Source organism: Callionymus lyra, chromosome 7 (genome assembly GCF_982586985.1).
Source record: "Callionymus lyra chromosome 7, fCalLyr1.hap1.1, whole genome shotgun sequence".
Taxonomy (NCBI): Eukaryota; Metazoa; Chordata; class Actinopteri; order Syngnathiformes; family Callionymidae; genus Callionymus; species Callionymus lyra.
Window position 1 is genome coordinate 16,788,766 of NC_141824.1, and position 21,190 is coordinate 16,809,955.

Below are 21,190 nucleotides of genomic sequence, written 5' to 3' on the forward strand. Positions count from 1 at the left end.
TAAATCGTTAGTTTGTGAAAATGTTGAATCTCTAAAACTCTGAAAAAAATCCAAAAGCAATTAAATAGAAAAATATATATATATTAAATGTTTTGTTCAGCTTTGTCTCCCTCTAGTGGAAAAATGTAGTAGCACCTTAACTCGGCATTGCAAGAACGTAATTATTTTGTGATATATATTATAAATCTGTAAGACTGAGTGAGAACAAGTGTCTGAATAATGTTGATTAATATTCGCAAAATTCGCGTTTTGTAATGTTGTGTTCACGGACTTCGCAGAGAGGGAGTTAGAAATTCCTCAACACCCCCCCACCCCCCTCAGGTAGTTGGGAAACCTGCTGACGTCACAAGCCGCCACCCTCAGAAGTTCTCCCTTCACTCCACCGATACCAAGTCAGGAAGAGAGTCACCTGTGGGACCAGAAAGAGACGTAAGACACGGAACCGAACCAGTCAGGCCTCGACTCACAGCAGGTGATTCCACTGTGAGGCGTTCACGGTCCTGCCGCGGAACTGAGGCGAATCCAATTTTTTTTAGAGCGCCCTTGAACATGGACCCCGACCCGAGGAAGATCCAGAGGAACGGACACGAGTCCCCTCGACACGACCCGGTGAGTCCAGTTGAACCTCGTGAGACCAAACCTTGACTTAAGCAGAAACTATTTTAATGCCTTACCTGCGTGACGCCATTGTGTTTTAGACATAAACATAGTTTATTAAACAATCTATAGATTATTTTTTTCATTCATGGTTCTGGTCATAAAACAAGTGACGTCATTAAGTCTATCATCACCTGCCAGACTTTATTCTCTGTGTTGTTTTTTTTCTTCTTTTTGTTTATTTAGCTGTGATCGTTGTTTGCTGACATCTTCCGCAAACACACATCTGCTCCCGCGACACACACTTACATTGTTTATTTAATAATTAATTATCAATCTTTAAGAAGCTTTAACTAGTGCTAAAAAACTTTTTTTTTCTGCAGGTGAAAAATAAACAAGTGACGTCATCGATTCCATTTCAAGTTCATGATCGACTTCAACGTTGGTTTGTTTACCACCTGTCGTAAAAACCGTCGGTCCGCCATAACATTATGACCACCCGAGTGCTGCGGTGGTCAGTGTCGTGGAGCGCGAGGCGACGTCACGTGACGTTGGCGAGTGGGTTTTTCGGTTAAAACCACCGACGTCTCGCACGCGCTCCTCGTTTGGAGAAGCAAACAAACACGAGTCTAATGTGTTTGTCCGTAAACAAGTGTGTTGTGTCGTTGGAGCCGTTGGAGTGTTTGTGCACGCGCACCGGAAGTGAACTTATCAACGAGTCAACACATATTAACTGATGTTAACTTTCTGCTGGACAAATGTTTGCTCTGCGGATTCAGTTTATTTATATATTTAAATAAATATTTGCCATTTTAAATATTAATCTTTATGAAATATAAAACATATTATGGTATGTTTGATTTTCTGTATTATTTTCCCACTCACTTGATTAAAATTATGTTTGTTTGAATCAAAAATGTATTTTTTCCTCACAATGTTCTGTGTGTGTCAATCGTTGTCGTGTCCTGGTGTGGTTTTGTGTTACCATGTGATGCTGATAAAGTTTCTGCTCACAGATGAGCGCCCAGAACCTCCTGAACTCAGAGACCGAGCGAGACCAGAACCTGGGTCAGCAGGTGAGTACAGAATTTTAAATTTAACGTCTCATCATCAACATCATTATTATTATAATAGTTAGTATTATTGTGTGTTTCTTTATGCAGTTCAGCATCAGCAGTGGAGGTCACATGACCGTGGAGAGGAGACCCTCGAGTCACAAGTTCAGCAAAGACAAGGTTTGAAGAGTGATATCTGTAGACACTAGCGCGGCTTTGAGCGACGACACTCACAGGGATGACGGCTTTTGTGGTTTTGTTTTCTCTCAATGGCAACGAACGACGACATAAATACCAGTGAGTTTTAAAAAAAGATTCTTCCCAGTGACGCCTGTCAATCTTGAGTGGAGAGTCACATGATCCTCCTCAAATATTAGCGTGTGGATCAGGAAGTCTCAACGTATGTAAACACGGACATTTTGTTGATAGTAGGTCGGGTTTGTCGACCCGCGGGAGAGTGTGGGTCAGTGCGAACGAGTCTCACCTGAAAAAGGTTGTGATCGCTGCAGACAAAACCCATGAGTGATGTTAGCGCCGCACACACAAAAATGATACCGAGTTCTGACTCTCGTGTTAATTTCAGTCATTGACACCTGTCAATCACTGACAAATGTTATGTTTACGGCCTGGAATGACAAGTCAGAAGTGAAGACTTGTTGTGAATGTTGTTGTATTGAGACTGTTGTGATTGTGTTGTGAGTGATTGCAGTGTGTTGTGACTGTTGGGTTGACGAGTGAGTGCAGTGTGTTGTGACTGTTGGGTTGACGAGTGAGTGCAGTGTGTTGTTACTGTTGGGTTGACGAGTGAGTGCAGTGTGTTGTTACTGTTGGGTTGACGAGTGAGTGCAGTGTGTTGTGACTGTGGGGTTGACGAGTGAGTGCAGTGTGTTGTGACTGTTGGGTTGACGAGTGAGTGCAGTGTGTTGTTACTGTTGGGTTGACGAGTGAGTGCAGTGTGTTGTTACTGTTGGGTTGACGAGTGAGTGCAGTGTGTTGTGACTGTGGGGTTGACGAGTGAGTGCAGTGTGTTGTGACTGTTGGGTTGACGAGTGAGTGCAGTGTGTTGTTACTGTTGGGTTGACGAGTGAGTGCAGTGTGTTGTGACTGTGGGGTTGACGAGTGAGTGCAGTGTGTTGTGACTGTTGGGTTGACGAGTGAGTGCAGTGTGTTGTGACTGTTGTGTTGACTGGTGAGTGCAGTGTGTTGTGACTGTTGTGTTGACGGGTGAGTGCAGTGTGTTGTGACTGTTGTGTTGACGGGTGAGTGCAGTGTGTTGTGACTGTTGTGTTGACGAGTGAGTGCAGTGTGTTGTGACTGTTGGGTTGACGAGTGAGTGTGGTGTGTTTGTGACTGTTGGGTTGACGGGTGAGTGCAGTGTGTTGTGACTGTTGGTTTGACGAGTGAGTGCAGTGTGTTGTGACTGTTGGGTTGACGAGTGAGTGCGGTGTGTTGTGACTGTTGGGTTGACGAGTGAGTTTGGTGTGTTTGTGACTGTTGGGGTGACGGGTGAGTGCAGTGTGTTTGTGACTGTTGGGTTGACGGGTGAGTGCAGTGTGTTGTGACTGTTGGGTTGACGAGTGAGTGCAGTGTGTTGTGACTGTTGGGTTGACGAGTGAGTGCAGTGTGTTGTGACTGTTTGGTTGACGGGTGAGTGCAGTGTGTTGTGACTGTTGGGTTGACGGGTGAGTGCAGTGTGTTGTGACTGTTGGGTTGACGAGTGAGTGCAGTGTGTTGTCACTGTTGAGTTGACGAGTGAGTGCAGTGTGTTGTCACTGTTGGGTTGAGGGGTGAGTGCAGTGTGTTGTGACTGTTGGGTTGAGGGGTAAGTGCAGTGTGTTGTGACTGTTGGGTTGACGAGTGAGTGCAGTGTGTTGTCACTGTTGAGTTGACGAGTGAGTGCAGTGTGTTGTCACTGTTGGGTTGAGGGGTGAGTGCAGTGTGTTGTGACTGTTGGGTTGACGAGTGAGTGCAGTGTGTTGTGACTGTTGGGTTGACGAGTGAGTGCAGTGTGTTGTGACTGTTGGGTTGACGAGTGAGTGCAGTGTGTTGTGACTGTTGGGTTGACGAGTGAGTGCAGTGTGTTGTGACTGTGGGGTTGACGAGTGAGTGCAGTGTGTTGTGACTGTTGTGTTGACGGGTGAGTGCAGTGTGTTGTGACTGTGGGGTTGACGAGTGAGTGCAGTGTTTTGTGACTTTTGTGTTGACTGGTGAGTGCAGTGTGTTGTGACTGTGGGGTTGACGAGTGAGTGCAGTGTGTTGTGACTGTTGGGTTGACGAGTGAGTGCAGTGTGTTGTGACTGTTGTGTTGACGAGTGAGTGCAGTGTGTTGTGACTGTGGGGTTGACGAGTGAGTGCAGTGTTTTGTGACTTTTGTGTTGACTGGTGAGTGCAGTGTGTTGTGACTGTGGGGTTGACGAGTGAGTGCAGTGTGTTGTGACTGTTGGGTTGACGAGTGAGTGCAGTGTGTTGTGACTGTTGTGTTGACGGGTGAGTGCAGTGTGTTGTGTTGACGGGTGAGTGCAGTGTGACTGGCTGTTGTGTCTACATGTGAGTGGGGTGTGTTTGTGACTGTTGTTTTGACAGGTGAATGGATTTTTGTTTTGAATGTTGTGTTGTGCTAACAGTCAAGTACTGTGTTCTGACTGTGATTGTGTTGAATTCTGATTGTTTTGTTGACATGTGGGTGTGGTGTATTCTGACTGTTGTGTTGACATGTGAATATGGTGTATTCTGACTGTTGTGTCGACATGTGATTGTGGTGTATTCTGACTGTTCTGTTGACATGTGATTGTGGTGTATTCTGATTGTTTTGTTGACATTTGATTGTGTTGTATTCTGACTGTTGTGTTGACATGTGATTGTGGTGTATTCTGACTATTGTGTTGACATGTGATTGTGGTGTATTCTGACTGTTGTGTTGACATGTGATTGTGGTGTATTCTGACTGCTGTGTCGACATGTGATTGTGGTGTATTCTGACTGTTGTGTGGACATGTGATTGTGTTGTATTCTGACTGTTGTGTTGACATGTGATTGTGGTGTATTCTGATTGTTTTGTTGAAATGTAATTGTGGTGTATTCTGACTGTTGTGTTGACATGTGATTGCGGTGTATTCTGACTGTTGTGTTGACATGGATATTGAATGTAGGTGTTGTGACTGACTGTTGTGTCTACAGATGAGCGCCGTGTGTCGAGTGAAGGACGAGTTGAACGAAGTCGTCTTCTGCAAGTTGAAGATGTGGATGATCCTCATCCTCATCTTCATCCTCATCGCTATAGTCATCCTCATCTCGCTGGCCCTGTGCTCACGTACGTCTCTGCTCCTCACTCGACTGCTCCCCCCTTTGTCGAGCTCATTCTTTGTGTCGCTCTCGCCACGACCGTGTGAGACAGTTGTGTTTCTCCTCAGTGGTGTACAAGGACAAGGACGAGGAGTTCAACGCCTCCTCCTTCAACGTGTCCCGCCTGTTCAACGGAAGCTTCCGGCTGCAGAGTCGTGACGAGAACCTCACGGTCTCCTCGTCCGACCAGAGCCAAGCGCTGAGCTCCACGCTGCAGCAGAGGGTAACCTTTGACCTCCACTCCTGTGTCACTAAACAATGTTCAGGATATTTGTTCAGTGTGGGCGGAGCCTGTCGCAGCACAGACCAACTTGGACTCTTGCAGCTTTTTTTTATCCATTGGTGGCATCATCATATGAAAGTTACTAGAATCTAAAAGTGTATCACAAGAACAACATCCGTTAGAATCAAGTGTTGGTTCAACACAGCTGGAAGTAAATACACTTTTTGTACTTATAAGAAACTTGAAAAAAACATTACAAGATTTTTTCACATTTACCAAATACATCATTGAAACCTCATTACTGCAGTTAAGAACATCATGGATGGAAGATGCACGTCCAGACCTGCAACACATGAGCTCAGCAGTCGTAACAGGTTCAGTTTCAGTGTTGAGTTCAATATCTTCCCATGTAGTCTAATGATGATGAAACTTCTTGTCTTCACTTGTTCTGCAAAATAAAATCCAGTCCTCACTGTGTTTGTTCTGCAGCTGAAGGACTTGTACACGTTGTCTCCTGCTCTGGGTCGTTACTTCTCCTCGGCGGAGGTGGACCCCCTCAGGTGAGCATCTCGTGTCAACATGTCGGCTCCGGCTCAAACACATTCTCTCTCCGACAGGAAGGACCCGGCCGTGGCGGAGTTCCGACTGAAGTTCCTGATGCCGGCGGATCAGAAGGACCGGCTGAGAAAGTTCACGCTGAGCCGCGAGATGATCTACAACGTTCTCAGACAGTCGCTCTTCGACCAGGACCCAGACACCAGTGTCTACATCGAACCTTCGTCCCTGAGGCTGGTGTGACAACCTCTGACCTGAGACAGTTATGTCCCATGTATGTGTGTGTGTGTTTGTGTGTGTGTGCATGTTTGTGACCTGGTGAACTGTGTGTGTATTTTCTAAAGTTTCAAGTTTTCGTAATTTATCAGAGCTGCTCCTTGTTTCCTTGATTTCCATTTTGTTTTGGAGACAAGTTTAATGACACGCTCAGGTTGACACTTATTTACTGTTTGATATTGGTCAGAATTTGAGGAATAAAGTGAGAAGAGAGTGACGAGTCCTTCAAAATCCAAATGTTATTTGTTCTTTGTCTCATTATTAACACGTTCTTCAGGTTTCATCTGTTCTCAACTGGTCGAGTTTTGCTGGCAGGAAAATACGGTTTAGTTCAAATAAGAGGGAAACAATGTTACCACGTACATGTTTTAATTTATTCTCCATTCTTCAAAAAACACACTTTTTTTTTAATAAATGGTCAGCAGGGGGAGCCAAACCGCCTCGCCAGCTTTAAAGGTGCGTCCTTGTGAAAAACATAAAATTACATAAATACAGAGAAACGGTACTACCTCGACTTAGATTAGCTATATCGTGCTTTTTAAATACTTTTTTTCACCAGTCCATGCATTTCAGTTTTGACTTCTTAAAATGTGTTAATGCATAAACAAAGATAGAAATGAAAGAAGCAAACTAAGACATAAGTGAATTATTTTATTAATTTTATATAATAAAAAAATACTTGTCGATTGAGACATTAAAAAGCATGTGAAATGAATTAATAAATGCGTATTTTCAGACATTCAGAATTTAAAAGCAACGTAAAAAATGCTTTTACAAACGTAAATGGGAAGTTTACATTCACAACCAAAACGTTAAAAATAAGAAAAAAACCCATCCCGAAATGGCACCACGTGACGTCATCGGTTTGACGACAGCCCGGACTCGACAAAGACGCAAGATTATTATTTTTTGTTATTGATTATTTATCTTTTAAACGTGTAGTTAACCTCGTTTTAAGACACCTATTTAAAGTTTCGTGCGAAAATTTTAAGAAAAAAAAAAGCGATCCCGAAAATTACATATGTGACGTCACTAGTAGTGCAGCCCTGAGGCCATACATATTTTACAATACATTCTGTAGCTACATCGGCATTTAAATATCTGCAATAGATTAAATTCAGTTAAAGATCTTATCATGTTTTGGAGTTATTATTTAACATGTTTGTCAATGTAAGAGGCGGTTAAATTAGATGTGATGCAATTATTTGATGGACAGTGTCGGGACTCGATCGATGGCAGTTAATGTTGATGTTCCCGTCAAGACCATGAAGAGGTGCAACTGCCGAGCGACTCTCTAGGATCGCTTGCGTCCAGACGGGATTTATTCCCCGCTTGATATTGACATCACTTCCTGTCTCTTCCTGGGAAGAGTCCTACACCTCTGACGTCCTGTTTAACCTGCTGCTAATCTTCTTACAGCAAATCCAGCAGATTTAGCTCAGTGAGCTTTGATAGCCCACTTCCACTACTAGGAAGCCTCGTTATGGTACAAACTTTGGTCGGCGGACAGGTCAAAGGTCAGGGTTCCGAACACTGATCCCAGTTATCGCATTTAATTCTCACACCCTTTGTCTGCAAACTGACGCGCTGCACTTCCTGATGGGTTTCCTGACCTAGTTCAGGTCACGCGAGGGATGAAAAGAACCAGAACGACGAGTAACTTAAATTATTGTTTCAACATCCGACAAACGTCTCTGTACGACTGACCTTTTATTCGTGTAGGCTTTTCCTTGATTCTCTGAGACTCCTGTGTTTGTCTCGGCGGTGTCTGGACCTTTTAAGCATATATTTTATCGGGTATTGTTTTAAAAGTTTAAGCTTTGTGACCCTATTTTTCTTTGATCAATGTTCTTTATCTTTAGATTAAGATTGTATCATCTTGTTCTTTCTCTTTATTTCTCTTTGTTCTTATTTTATTTTTAGTTATTTTTATTAATAATTGCTGTATTGCTGTGGCTAATTGGAAAAAAAAATTTGATCCCCTCCTGAGGGATCAATAAAGTTCTACCTACCTACCCTGGTCTAGAAAAGCACTTAAACAAAATTACTTACTTACTTTTAGTTAAAGAAACCTCAATCAGAATCATCTTTTTTATGTGATTTAAATGTGAATAAATGTAATGTTGGACAATCTAAGGTCTAGTTGGGTTAGAGGAGGGCTGTCAATCACTCCATCGGTAATGGTATGGAATAAAATTGTATTTTTGTACACCTTGAACATGTCATGTTTGATTTTATACTTGTAAGATACTTGTTGAAACTCTTCATAAAATGTGTTGGTGCGCCACATCTGCTCCCCCGACCTGTGGTGGTCGAGAGAGTCGTGAGGTGAGAAGCGATTATAAATCAAGAATCATAAGAGTGAAGAAGTCAAAATGTGATGAAACATAAAAGTGTGTTTAATGTGTGTTTGAGTTCATCCTGCAGCAGGACTTGTGTGTGTGGGTGTGTGTGTCATGTTCCACTCTTCTAGGAAGACTTGTTATCTCATTAAGGCCTTATGTCCTCTTTGGTCCTCCTTGACTTAGAGATTAGTCTTCTAGCCTCAGGTTCCAGCGGGAGCTCAGTTCCTTCTCCGTCCTCCCTGCACCCGCTGCTTCGCCGCCGCAGGACCCGCGAGGAAACCGAGGCAGAATGGGCGCCCACAACTCCAACCTGGATGACATCCTGGAGGAGGACATGCACCACTGGTACACCAAGTTCATGAGGGAGTCTCCGTCGGGGCTCATCACGCTGTTCGAGCTCAAGGCCATGCTGGAGATGAACGGGATGACGGAGGAGGCCAGCAGCTACGTGGACCAGGTCTTCTACACCTTCGACATGGACGGGGTGAGTGGAAGAAAGTTGCCTCTTTTAGGGAAGCGCTGGTCAAAAACGTCGTGTCTGTGGTGCAGGACGGCTACATCGACTTCGTGGAGTACATCGCCGCCATCAGCCTGCTGCTGAAGGGAGAGATCAACCAGAAACTGAAGTGGTACTTCAAGCTCTTCGATCAGGATGGAAACGGCAAGATCGACAAGGAGGAGCTGGAGACCATCTTCAAGGTGGGTCTCAGATTAGTCGCCCGACCGGGTCGACCGGGTTGACCGGGTCGACCATTTCTACGGTGAACGGCAGCGGATTTACTCGGAAAGACCAGGGACTGACGTGATCGTGAACTCGCTGTGACTGTTAATCCCGCCGGTTGTTATCTAATCTCTGGACTAATTTGGGACTGAACCTGAATCTTGGCCTGGACATCTCAACTCCAGACATGTTGTTGCCCTTCACATATTGTTGTTTTCTTATCCCCGTCAGGCGATCCAGGACATCACCCGGAGCTACGAGATCCCCCCGGAGGAGATCGTGACGCTCATCTACGAGAAGATCGACGTCAACGGCGAAGGTGAGGAAGGATGTTACGTTCAGATGCGGGTGAACTTAGAGAGCAGCAGAACATCAGGGACGATGCCTTTGATGCCAACTTGACCTTTCTGTGTGGAGTTTGTATGTTCTCCTTATGTTGCGTGGGTTTTCTCCGGGCACTCCGGTTTCCTCCCACAGTCCAAAAACATACAGAGGTTGATTGGGAACTTGACCCCCAAGGGATAAAGCGGTAGAACATGAGTGAATGATGCCTTCAGGGGCTTTTAAAACATTTCTAAAAAGAGAGAACTGACAAGATTCAAACTCTACAGATTTGATCATGAGTTCAAGTTTTCTCCGGAAGAAAACACAAAAAAATCACAACAGAAGATTTAAAGTTCTTACAGTATAAGAAACAATACTCTTCTTCTCCACTAGAGGGTAAATTAAATTATTTTCTTTTTTTTGGGTTTCAAGCTGACATCACATGACTGAGCAGCGGCAAAGATGTCAATCATTCTAAGACCAAGTGTTAGTTTGACATGATTGTAGCGGAAGAAGTTTTTCTGGGGTTTGTTTTATCTTATCTGGTTGATGATGATTATATCGACTGGAATATTAATTACAGTTTATTAACCGCAGTGTCAAGATTTTGAACTTGAAAAATACAAACAAGGGATACCACAAACATGTTTGTTTTCGGGCCTTTCGGGTCATCTTGACCCTGAGATGAAACACAATGGTTGAACTTTTGAACTTTTAAGTTGTGACAAAGGGCCGTAAATGGCGATTATGCATTTATCATATAATAGACCTGAGCATGAGTAGAATCTTTGTATAATTGTATTTGTATATGGATGATTACAAATTAATTTCCCTTTAATGACGCTTCTTAAAAGGGTCTTAACAAGTCCGGCCATCATTTGGTCTCTTGGCCAGTTCCTGTTTGAACTGAACACAACATGGAGAGCAAATTAAAAGCTGATAAATGCTCTGTTGTTGCTTCCATGACTAAACATTCTGACATGAACATTTGCACATGAACTAGTGTTTGTGTGAAGATTTTAAAATCAGTCGAGAAATGACCAGATGATCATCAGTTAACTGAAAACTAAAACAAAGAATCTAAAAATAAAATCAGGTCTTAGTTAAAAATGTTTACTCAGAGTAACCGATTGCATCTAATGATGGTCTGATGAAGCTTCATGAAGCAGTGTGATTATTTTCCACTAGATGGCGTCTCTTTGTTATGAACAACTGTTCTAATGAAACATCACATAATTTTTAAACTGATAGCGCCACCTACTGACTCTAGACAACATGACACTGTTTCATGAAGCTTCATCAGACCATCACTAGTTGTAACTGTTTCAATATAGTTTGATATAACTAAGGAAACTAACCCAATTTTCTTTTAACAAACTGTTTGAATGGTAAGCTGTTGTAATGAGATTTAGATTCTCACCCTTGCTCATGATGTTGTTGAGAGTCGAATGGTGCATTCAGGGACACCGAAGTGTGAGAAGTGACCATGTGTGTTTGTGACCCCCCCCTAGGTGAGCTGACCCTGGAGGAGTTCATCAGCGGGGCGAGGGAGCACCCAGACATCATGGACATGCTCACCAAGATGATGGACCTCACGCACGTGCTGGAAATCATCCTGCTGGGACAGAAGAAGAAGACGAAGTGACGTCCTGAGGACGGACGGAGTTGTGAGGGACAGAGACGAGAGCCGCGGTCACCGTCTGACCGGGCTCTCTGGGTTCTGGTTCAACGCATTGAAGACTCACAGATACTTCAGCTCTTCGGCAGCTGGATCTTAAAAGACACAGCGTGTCTTCATCATCATCATCGTCATCATCATCATCCGCTGTGAGTCAGATGAGAGAAGACACAACTTCTGAGTCACTCTGGGAGATTAAATTCTGCTGAGCGCAGTTTTTATTCTCCAAGAGGCCAAATATTTCCTCTTCCATTTTTGTTTTTCTTTAATCCTCCAACCGTTTCTTGTAAAGTAACAATCATGGGCGTCTGACGTGCAAGATGTTAAACAGGAAACGTTAAAAAATTTAGTTTTTTAGTAGATGGTGGTGTTTTGAAGAAAAAAAGCTTTTTTTAAAGACAAAAAAAAACCCAAAACAAATCCAGTCAAATAGATTTCATCTATGAAAACGAGAAGAAAAACTCACAAATGATGCGTAAAGAATGTTGATTAGAATCGTGATTAATTGCACTTGTACAGTATCACAAGGAAAGAACGTGTTTAAATGTTCAGTCACTCTTTTAGATTTTTTAACAAGGACGACGCGGGTTTGACAAAAACTTTCATGGTGGAAAACATGAACATTTTGCTGAAGTAGTTCTGAAGCAAAACACTGAGGATAAACCGAAGGACAAAAAAGTTCTGACTGGACCTGAAGGGAACCTTCAGCACCGACCTGAAGGGAGTCGTAGTTGATTCCAGATGTAGATTATCGAGGACTTTTTTTTGTGAGAACTGTCCACCGCCCGCGGGATGACCGTGTTCTCCGACTTTGGGGGCCCATAAGACTGGAATGAGGGGCCCCCCGGGGTCACAGACTTGCACGTCTGCCGGTTGCAGTCGCCAGCAGGTGCATGTGTTGAGGCGATCGAGCTCTGAGAATGTTTGAAGTAGATTGTGCCTAAATCAGAGCGACGCACTTTGTCACTGTAAATAAAGCCGTCTTGTTTTCATGAGTTGTTTGTGTTGTTCAGCTAAACAAACACTTTCTTTCTACTTGGCTGTAAAACAACAATTTGTCTGGATAATATTTCATTTTAAATTGAATATGTTTTAACAATACTTTTAATTGTATATTTAAAATTCCTTTTTTTTCGTTTTATATTTCAGCTCTATAAAGAAGTTATAAAGAGTTAAACATTCATTTTTGTGACGTGAAACACCATATTTATAAGACAAAGTTTGAAAAGTGGTCTTATATAACAATTTTATTTTTGCTTGTCAACATACTTTCCCTAAAGTAAATTATTTTAAATAGACTAACATGGAAACAGCAAACACATTAAATTAAAGTTAATCATTATATTAAAGTTTATTTTTACCTGTATTGTTTTTCACTTAAGTATTCAAAAAAAAGTTTTTTTTCTAAAATATATTTTTTGTTGTTTTTTTTCTCATTTTAAAAATTATTTTCGACAGCAACAGTCACGCAATCGTAGCGGCTAAACTTGACCTCACCTTAAACTGGCTTGTAATTCTGGGAAGGGTTGTCCAGAGGGTTTAGAGTAAGAGAGGTAAAGCTCCAGAGTAGGAAGATAATCTGCAGGTACGTTTATAGACCAGCACGATGAACTTAATCTCCGAATGAACAGTGTGGTGTGTTCAAATACTAGGGGTGTGAATTAGTAATAATCTGGCGATGTATCACGATACAGGGGCAACAATACGATATATTGTGATACTGTAGAATATATTTGTAGTGTTGTTGAGTACTTGACTCTGGTGTTGCAGAATTTACAGACCACATGACTCTTGACCAAGTCGTAGCTGCTTTCATTTGTTTTGAAACCAAAATATGTCCAAACATCAGCTTTAAAAGCAGATGGAGTCGACTGTATCCTCTCGTCCTCAGTCATCGCCTTTTTGTTGTTGTTCCTTTAGCTTCGAGAACGTAAGGACTGCTTCCATTTGGCGGCTAGAAGTTAATCGCAACACAAAAATGCAGTGAATAGTTGCAAGTTTATTGTACATAAAAAAGGTATGTAACACACTTTAATGGAATATAAACTTAAAAATAAATATGCCTTCTGCAAAAATATATAAGTTGGTGTAAAGGAGTATTTGGGCCTCTTTCTTAATTTCTGTCAGCTTTTTTTTACAACAGTCTTGATTGTCTCAGGTTCAACATGGTTCACCTAAAAGCTCACTGCGACCTCCTCGTCCTCCCACATGTGCAAGTTGTTCTCTGATCCTGGACCAGCGGCAACAGGTTACTCTCGGTCAGGCCGATGTCTTAACATGACCTCCACACTCAATCATCCGAGGATGATCAAGACCGTTTAAACAGAAGATATTTTTTTTCCTATATGGTCGTGTCATCAACCTGTCGACCTAGTCAATCATCTGCCCGAGGTTCACTGTAGTTCAGACAGTTGGAGGCGTTCATGGAGATAAGGACTGGTGCTAAACGTATCAGGTGAGGACGTTATGCAAGTGGTGGGGTCAGGCCACCCTTCGCCGTCCGTATATATGCAGCACGTATTGATGCTTCAAACTGCTCCTGCCACCGACAACACCAGCTGGAAACATGCAGTCCGCCGACGCCAGGTTCCACAAGAAGAGCCTCCTGCTGACCCTGAAGAGGTACGATGCCGCCATCAGCCGCATGGAGCGAACCATCCTCCTGCCCAGCCTGCTGAGGGACGTGCCGTCGGACGAGGAGTCCTGCCAGGACCTGTACAAGACCTTCATGATGCTCAAGGCCATCAGGACCACGGTGGAGAGCGGGCTGGTGCCTCTGGACGAGCACCTGACCAAGAGCAGCGTTCTCAACAAGACGCTGGAGCCTCTGATGGACTCCGACCCGGAACTCGTCTTCCGCTTCCACCTGAGAGGCCTGTTCTCGGTCATGACCGAGCTGACCGAGAAGTCACAGAGTGTGACGGACAGATACATGGACATCGTCGGCATCTTCAAGTAAAGCGCAAAAAAAGAACCAGAACTTCAGCCCAGCAAATAAACTCTTCTTGTACAAAATGAATAAAAACTTTGAAAAGATCCACTTTGTTGGTTTATTTAAGAGCTTAGATGGTCAATAAAAACAGGGCAGACTCGCTGGTTATCAGAATACGTTTATTATTTACACAGGTATTGTTGTGGTAGGAGCAGAACCGGCTTCTCTCTAACGGATGGGATGAAACGGCTCCACAATCTCGGCCATAGTCTTTTTTTCTGGAGAGAGAAAAACAAGTTTTACTTAAAACTTCAGTCACCACGTGCCCCTTAAACATCACACATCACAACACAAGAAAGTTAGTTTTTCAGGAGATGATTTGTATTCTCAAACCACAGCAAGGAGCTTGTATTTTATTGAAATCCACATTATGTCACCACACAAATTCTGTTACATCAGCAACCTTAGCTCTGCATGATGACAGCAAATATGTTCAATATTGCGATTGCTGAGGGATGACAACCTCTTGTAGCGGCAGAAAAAAAAATAGTTTAAAGACTAAAAGATAGTCATAAAAAGGATAGAAAGAAATTCCTACAATCAGCTACCATGGTTTTTATGTCAGAGCTTCTTCGTCGGAGGTGTGGGAGGAGACCACGGGGCAGACCCAGGACTTAATTCAAGAGAATATGTTGGATCATCATCATCATCAGAGTGGATCAATAAAGTTGATCTAATCCGATTCTGAGCCTGTCACGAGTAGCACACAACATCCGACTCACCTGGTGCTTGGAAGTCCTCGGGGTGGTGCTTCATGTATTGAAGTACCGTTCTGTCCCGTTTGGCGTAAGCGTAGTTTTCATATCTGACCAGGTGGTAACCGGCGAACCAGCCAATCGATGCGAGCAGCACCTGTCGGTGAACACCTGGAGGAGGACATTAAAACAACATTGAATAGAACTTCCCGGAAGGAAAAAGATATTTTACTTTGAAATTATGTTTTATTTTTGTAAAGCTAGCGATACAATTGTGAAAGTATTAGTCTTGTGCTTCTTACTATGAGTGACAAGACTAGTGTTGTTAAACAAGGTGAACTGTCGGTTTAGCAGCTGTTAGCATCGGCGGCTAACAAACAAACCTGATCTGAGCGGCGGCCTGTTCAAGAGGCAGTTCTGGAGCATCGCGCTGGCCCAACCCATCAACCCCAGATTAATGGCGTATCGGTTGATGATCCCCGGAGGCTTGAGGCTCTTCGCCTCGTCCGGCAGCAGATTCATGGTCACCAATTTCTTTAAAAACAAGCGCCTGTCTGACCTCTCCGTGCAGCTCCTGGGGAGGAAGTCAAGGACACCGTGTGCACCCGAGTAACTGTCCGTGTGAAACACGCTTGGTTCAGCTGTTCCGCTGGTGAAATCAACGTCGCCATAAAACGTTTATTTACCTCGTTAAACAAAATGAATGAAAAAAAAACAAAAAAACGAGATAAATAAATATAACACAATTTAAAAAAAACAAGCAATTCGACCGGTAAAGTACAGTGGGCCAAAGTGAAAAGTGAGGGTTCTAATTTGATGACATTTAAATTATATTAAAATTAAATACAATAAAAGGAGATTCATTCATTCGTTTGTAATTTACTTCAATAAATATTTTCCCCTATCAAATGTAGAAAAGAAAATCGGACAGTTGCTCTTCCACTGATTACTAGTCATTTATTTAAAAGTTAAAATTTGGTCGGTTTAACTTTGCTCTTCAATTGTTGTCTCATGATCAGAGAACTGTAAATATAAAACTTGTTCACAGTGATGACACAATATATTTGAAATTGTTTTTGTCAATGTTGGTGTCTTGTTGTCCTAGTGGGCCTTGGTAACACATTTAGCTCCATTCCTTTCAAAAAAAGAAAGACACGAATGTCTATTCCTTTGAGCACTTAAAAGTTAAGATCCAACAGATGTTTATTTGTTTTGATGCTTTGGTCTATGATCAGAAGTTTGTTGTCATGTATTTTTTTCTCGACCAGATGACGTTATTGGTTTGAAAAAAGAACTACAGCTCACATTTTCAGTTTTTCTCAGTCCAATACTCTGGATTGCTGCAGTAATTTGGATCTGGGTTGACGCTCTCGTCCAACCCAACAAGCTAGGGTTTGAGCACCAAACACCAGAGCCCTGATAGTAAGGTAAGGTAAAACTTTATTGATCCCTCAGTCTACGCCCAACTATCCATTAATCGACACTGACCACTGCTGTCACAATCAATGTTTATAAATTAGTTACAGCAAGAACAGAAAATTTAAAAGTTTACTTTCTAGCGCAGGACATTTATGGCAATATAAATATCTGTTCTTTTGTTTATTGTTATTTATTCATAAAGTCCTGTTTTCTACGTCAACAGTACGATTGTCAACATATGAACAGCCTTATAGGGCAACTAAATAAAAGAAAACACTGTTCATAGAGAGAAAAAAATGTGTTTAGCATAACCACACCTATTCTGCTTTGATTTGTCAAAGCATCAATGTTTGTCTTAATCAATCCCTTAAGTCTCCACCTCCAAGGGACTCGTTGTATAAACAAAGCGGGGCGTGATTACAGCTGTCTGCAGGAGGAGTGAAGCCATTATTACGTCATAATGGACTCTGCTCCCAGAACAGGCTCCCTGACAATCTAAGGAACAAAGCAGATTTTCATCGCTTCTCACGGGCTGTCATAGACTGGCTTTTAGACCACCAGTCCTGCTCGCACTAATAGTACCAGACAGGTACTTGGCCATCAGATGACCTTATTAGATTGTACTGTGTTTTTGTATATTATTGTGTTTTTGCTTTATTTGTATGTGATGTATTATGTAAACTGTCTGCATCTTTGTTGAGGACTACAGATGGAAAGTAACATTGTGCTAAAAAAAATTAAATTAATTAAAAAGCCATCTTTTTAATGTAACTGCACATTGTCCTTTTAAAATAAACTGAATCGAAATAAGCTCTCGTAACGTCTAGTTCGCCGAGATTTCAGACGGGGGAGAAATTTATCTTGGGGGGACTTACTTTATCTTGGAGAGGAAGAAATTAACATTTGAAACAGTGAGTCAGGAAGGTTGGGGTTTCACATTAGTTGTTGTTAGTTCGTTTTTTATAATTCATAATTGATGTATTTTAAACAACTGGAATCTCGTCGTAAAAAAAAATATTTTCCTTCAGTCGAGCAAAGCAGACAAAGTCATGTTTTTTTCTCAACATCACTCATATATACGTCATAATAAACACCAATCTCAGCTGCTGATCAATACTATTCGTCACTAAAAACCCTGTATCACGTGGTATTTCCATGTTGGCCTGTGTGTCATTAAATGAAGATCACTATTTAATAAAATAAAAAAAAATCTCAATTTCGATTCGATTAATCGCATCTTGTTTGGCCAACGCTCGCGCACGCACGCAGGCTGGCTCTCGCGCACACGCACACAGCGCGCCCTGCCCAGCCCCGCAGCTCCTGGTGCTCGTCTGATGCGCAGACCTATGCGTCCTAAGTAGTGGCGATTCCCGGGACATCCCCGGGTTCTGTGGTGAGTACAGACTCTTTGACTTCTTCATCCTCCTGCGCTGGTTCTTGTTGTGTTTGTTTCAAGATGGCCAGAGCGCTGCAGCAGCAGCAGCAGCAGCAGCAGCTAGCTGCTAACGTTAGCATCCCTGCAGCCGCCTCAGATGGCGACAGATGGAATCACTAGATCTTTAAATTCACATTTTTCGTCGTCAAACATCATTCTGTAAACACGATACCGTTAGTTGTATTGAAGCCAGGCGGGGGCAGATATTTGAGACCAAGACAACGACGTCATCACAAAACCGACGGTGTTTCGGTAACTAACGGTACCAGAGATGTACCGTCACGATGATAATAACATGTTCATTACTGAGGTGGTGAGACACTTATAGGAAGGAACAGTTATGACACTCATGATGCTGAGTCCAGCAGCTCCCACACAGTTCTTATCTCTGGCATCACCGTGTGGTAATGTGATGCATCTGCCACAGTCAAGAACGGGCTGCAGATTTTTTTTTTTTTTCATCGGCCTTCAGAATGGAAGTTATATCTAAATGGTAAATATCGTAGTTTGCTATCAACCTACACTAAACAATGATTCAAACTATATATATTGAGAAACCTGGGTGTTGTATTTGATTTCGTATTTGACACTGCAGGAAACTGACCAGCAACTGTTTCCTTCAACTGAGAAAAATCTCTAAATTTAGGAAAATGTTGTCACGACATGATCTGGAGCTTGTAATCCATGCGTTTGTGTCTTCTCGCCTGGACTATTGTTTTCATGTCTTAACAAGAAGGAGCTGTCTCGCCTGCAGTTGATTCAGAACTCTGCAGCGAGAATTCTGACCCGCTCAAGTAGGAGAACTCACATTTCTCCGATCCTTAAAACTCTTCACTGGCATCTAGTTTCTTTCAGGATCAATTTTAAAATCCTAGTTCTTACTTTCAGATGTATTCATGGTCAGGCTCCTCCTTACATCACTGATCTGATTCAACCTTACACCCCAGCTCGGGCTCTGAGGTCTGTGGATCAGAATCTACTTATGGTTCCACGCACACGGTTCAGGACCAGAGGAGAGAAATCCTTCCAAGCTGTTGCTCCTAAGCTTTGGACCGATCTTCCTCTCTCTTTGCGCTTGATGGAGTCTACTGACTCCTTCAAGAAACATCTTAAGATGATTTTATTTATTCAGGCTTCTCCTTGATTTTCTGGAACTCCTGTTGTGTTATCAGTTTTATCTTGACCTTAAAGTATATACTTTATTGAGTATTGTTTTGATTGTTTAAGCGATTTGTGACCCTGGTCTGTAAAAGCGCTATATAAATAAAAATTACTTACTTACTTACATACTATTCAATTATTATTTGTAATGATGCATTGTGGGCCTTTAAATCTCTGGGTTTTCTCCTGTGTAGTCAGGACTGTCTTCATCGAATGATGGTCGGACTCAGAATGTGTCTTGTTTGTCAATCTGTTGAATCTGATACAAAAAACAAGTTATGAGAGTTTTGTTATTGAAGAATCATCAAGCAGTTTTTCAAAGGGTAGAAGTTTCTTACTGCTTCATCAATCACAGGATCAGGATGTAATACTCTTAGAGCTGTGTGTATATGTTGTTGACACATCAATAATTTATACAATATATAGACTGGAGGTCTCCTTCATTCCTTGAAGCTTGAGCTGTATAACTCTAGCTGCATGTGGGGCAGGATGAGGGAGCGGGGGTGCAAGGGAAGATGACCCAAGTCTGTTTATTTCCCAAAGTAATTTCCCCATGGTTCAGAAAATCTAATCTAACCTGTTGTCGTTGTGTCCTAGTTGAGCATGAGTATGGAGGACTATGACTACTTGTTCAAGATCGTTCTGATCGGGAACGCCGGAGTCGGGAAGACATGTCTCGTCCGCCGCTTCACTCAGGCAAGTGGAGGTGTTGACAAGTCCACCGGTTGAGCAGCAGTTCCCTGACCATGTCTTCTCTGGATGCAGGGGCTGTTTCCTCCCGGACAGGGGGCGACCATCGGCGTGGACTTCATGATCAAGACCGTGGAGATCAAGGGGCAGAAGGTCAAGGTAGCAGCATCTTTTTTTTTTTAAAGGTCACAGTGGGTTTTTCCGGCGTGACCAATGTTGTGGTGCTACTCCAGCTGCAGATCTGGGACACGGCCGGCCAGGAGAGGTTCCGCTCCATCACTCAGAGTTACTACCGCAGTGCCAACGCCCTGATTCTTACTTACGACATCACCTGTGAGGACTCGTTCAGGTGCCTTCCTGAGTGGCTGAGGGAGATCGAGCAGTATGCCAACAACCAGGTGGTGACTATATTAGTCGGTAAGTTTGGTTCATTTCATTGTGTGTTGGGAAAAGAAAGGAAACCAGTTGCTGATGTATTTATTTACAAATTGATGGAGGAAGGATGATTTGATTGATATGCGAATTGGCCCAAGTTTGTGGTTGTCTGTTGACCAGCTTACAAACCCTTCTCCAGGTAACAAAATCGATCTGGCAGAGAAGCGGGAGGTTCTCCGACAGCGGGCTGAAGACTTCGCAGAGTCTCAGAACATGCTGTACCTGGAGACCTCGGCCAAAGAGTCCGACAACGTTGAGAAACTCTTTCTGCACCTGGCCTGCGAGCTTATCCGCGGGGCCAAGCAGAACAAGCTGGACAACAGTGACACTGCCCCGATGCCTGGCGAGGGAAAAGCCATCAACTACTTGAGCTGCTGCAGCATCAACTGAGCGGACTGAGGAGGGCGGACCCGGTCCAGATCTCTTTACTCCCGTCCCTGCCTTCTCTCCACTTGGAGTCTTGAACTAGCATTTTTTGTTCCAGGACGCTGCTGGACTGCGACTTCACCCATCATCTTCATCCACCAGCAGTGACTCAGACGCCGGCCAGGTAGAGTCCGAAGATGGTCGAGCTCGTCGGCTCCAACAACAAAATGTTTACATACACGTATGTCCGTCAAGGTTTTGCAAACAAGTTGAGTTGCACAATCAAGTCCTTCCGTAATTTGCACCTCTCGTGACTGTGAACCGTTGGCTCCTAATAGACTTTTACCTGCTGTTACTTTGTTTTCTAAAACATACCTTTTAGTATTTTTGTCATATTTTAACCTATTTTATGAAGTGTTTGATAATTATGACGCATTGAAGAGTAGTTTTAGTTTTTTGGTCTGACTACCAAATGTATGGATCCGTAGACGTGAATCTTTCTGCCGCCGTTGTTGCTGCCTAACTGGGAAATTGTATCGCCTCTTTTTGAGGTACTTTCAACGTAATGAAGGACTCGATGTATTTGTCCGCTACAGCGTGTTTTGCCATTTATTGTCTTAACTCATACTTATTGTACTGTACTTTACAATGCCATGTTACTGCACTCACCTTTTTGTTTTTGTACAAACTAGTTCATCTCAGCACTTTCTTTTTAATCATGTTATTGTTTAATTAACTTATTGTCACAGCTAATGGTCAACGGGAAACACTACAGGACGCTCTCTTCTCTGTCGTGTCCGGAAAATGACTTTAACCATGTAATATTAAATAATAACACAAAACTTTCGTTTCTCCTGTTGTGGATTTCATGAAAAGCAAAA

The 21,190-nt window shown here is 42.7% G+C and overlaps 5 protein-coding genes across 5 annotated transcripts; 4 read left to right on the plus strand and 1 right to left on the minus strand.

Moving 5' to 3' along the window:
- The first annotated feature begins 374 nt into the window (after positions 1-374).
- On the plus strand, positions 375-8,266 carry c15h3orf52 (chromosome 15 C3orf52 homolog). The gene is made up of 8 exons (XM_087794869.1): positions 375-472; positions 537-609; positions 1,614-1,673; positions 1,761-1,832; positions 4,830-4,962; positions 5,063-5,217; positions 5,707-5,777; positions 5,835-8,266. The coding sequence occupies exons 2-8, from the start codon at positions 550-552 to the stop codon at positions 6,013-6,015; spliced, it is 732 nt and encodes a 243-aa protein (XP_087650995.1). The 5' UTR covers positions 375-472; positions 537-549; the 3' UTR covers positions 6,016-8,266.
- Positions 8,267-8,585: 319 nt separating this feature from the next.
- Positions 8,586-11,083, plus strand: guca1c (guanylate cyclase activator 1C). The gene is made up of 4 exons (XM_087794871.1): positions 8,586-8,877; positions 8,943-9,092; positions 9,346-9,433; positions 10,950-11,083. The coding sequence occupies exons 1-4, from the start codon at positions 8,683-8,685 to the stop codon at positions 11,081-11,083; spliced, it is 567 nt and encodes a 188-aa protein (XP_087650997.1). The 5' UTR covers positions 8,586-8,682.
- A 2,565-nt stretch (positions 11,084-13,648) lies between these two features.
- On the plus strand, positions 13,649-14,152 carry thrsp (thyroid hormone responsive). The gene has a single exon (XM_087795908.1). It carries the CDS (start codon positions 13,683-13,685, stop codon positions 14,073-14,075), a length of 393 nt encoding a protein of 130 aa, XP_087652034.1. The 5' UTR covers positions 13,649-13,682; the 3' UTR covers positions 14,076-14,152.
- A 58-nt stretch (positions 14,153-14,210) lies between these two features.
- On the minus strand, positions 14,211-15,418 carry ndufc2 (NADH:ubiquinone oxidoreductase subunit C2). Its single transcript, XM_087795634.1, has 3 exons — positions 15,187-15,418; positions 14,831-14,974; positions 14,211-14,326 (listed from the first exon to the last, which is right to left on the minus strand). Exons 1-3 carry the CDS (start codon positions 15,323-15,325, stop codon positions 14,277-14,279), a joined length of 333 nt encoding a protein of 110 aa, XP_087651760.1. The 5' UTR covers positions 15,326-15,418; the 3' UTR covers positions 14,211-14,276.
- A 2,086-nt stretch (positions 15,419-17,504) lies between these two features.
- rab30 (RAB30, member RAS oncogene family) lies at positions 17,505-21,151 on the plus strand. Its single transcript, XM_087794870.1, has 5 exons — positions 17,505-17,615; positions 19,416-19,514; positions 19,584-19,667; positions 19,742-19,925; positions 20,083-21,151. Exons 2-5 carry the CDS (start codon positions 19,422-19,424, stop codon positions 20,331-20,333), a joined length of 612 nt encoding a protein of 203 aa, XP_087650996.1. The 5' UTR covers positions 17,505-17,615; positions 19,416-19,421; the 3' UTR covers positions 20,334-21,151.
- Positions 21,152-21,190: the final 39 nt, after the last annotated feature.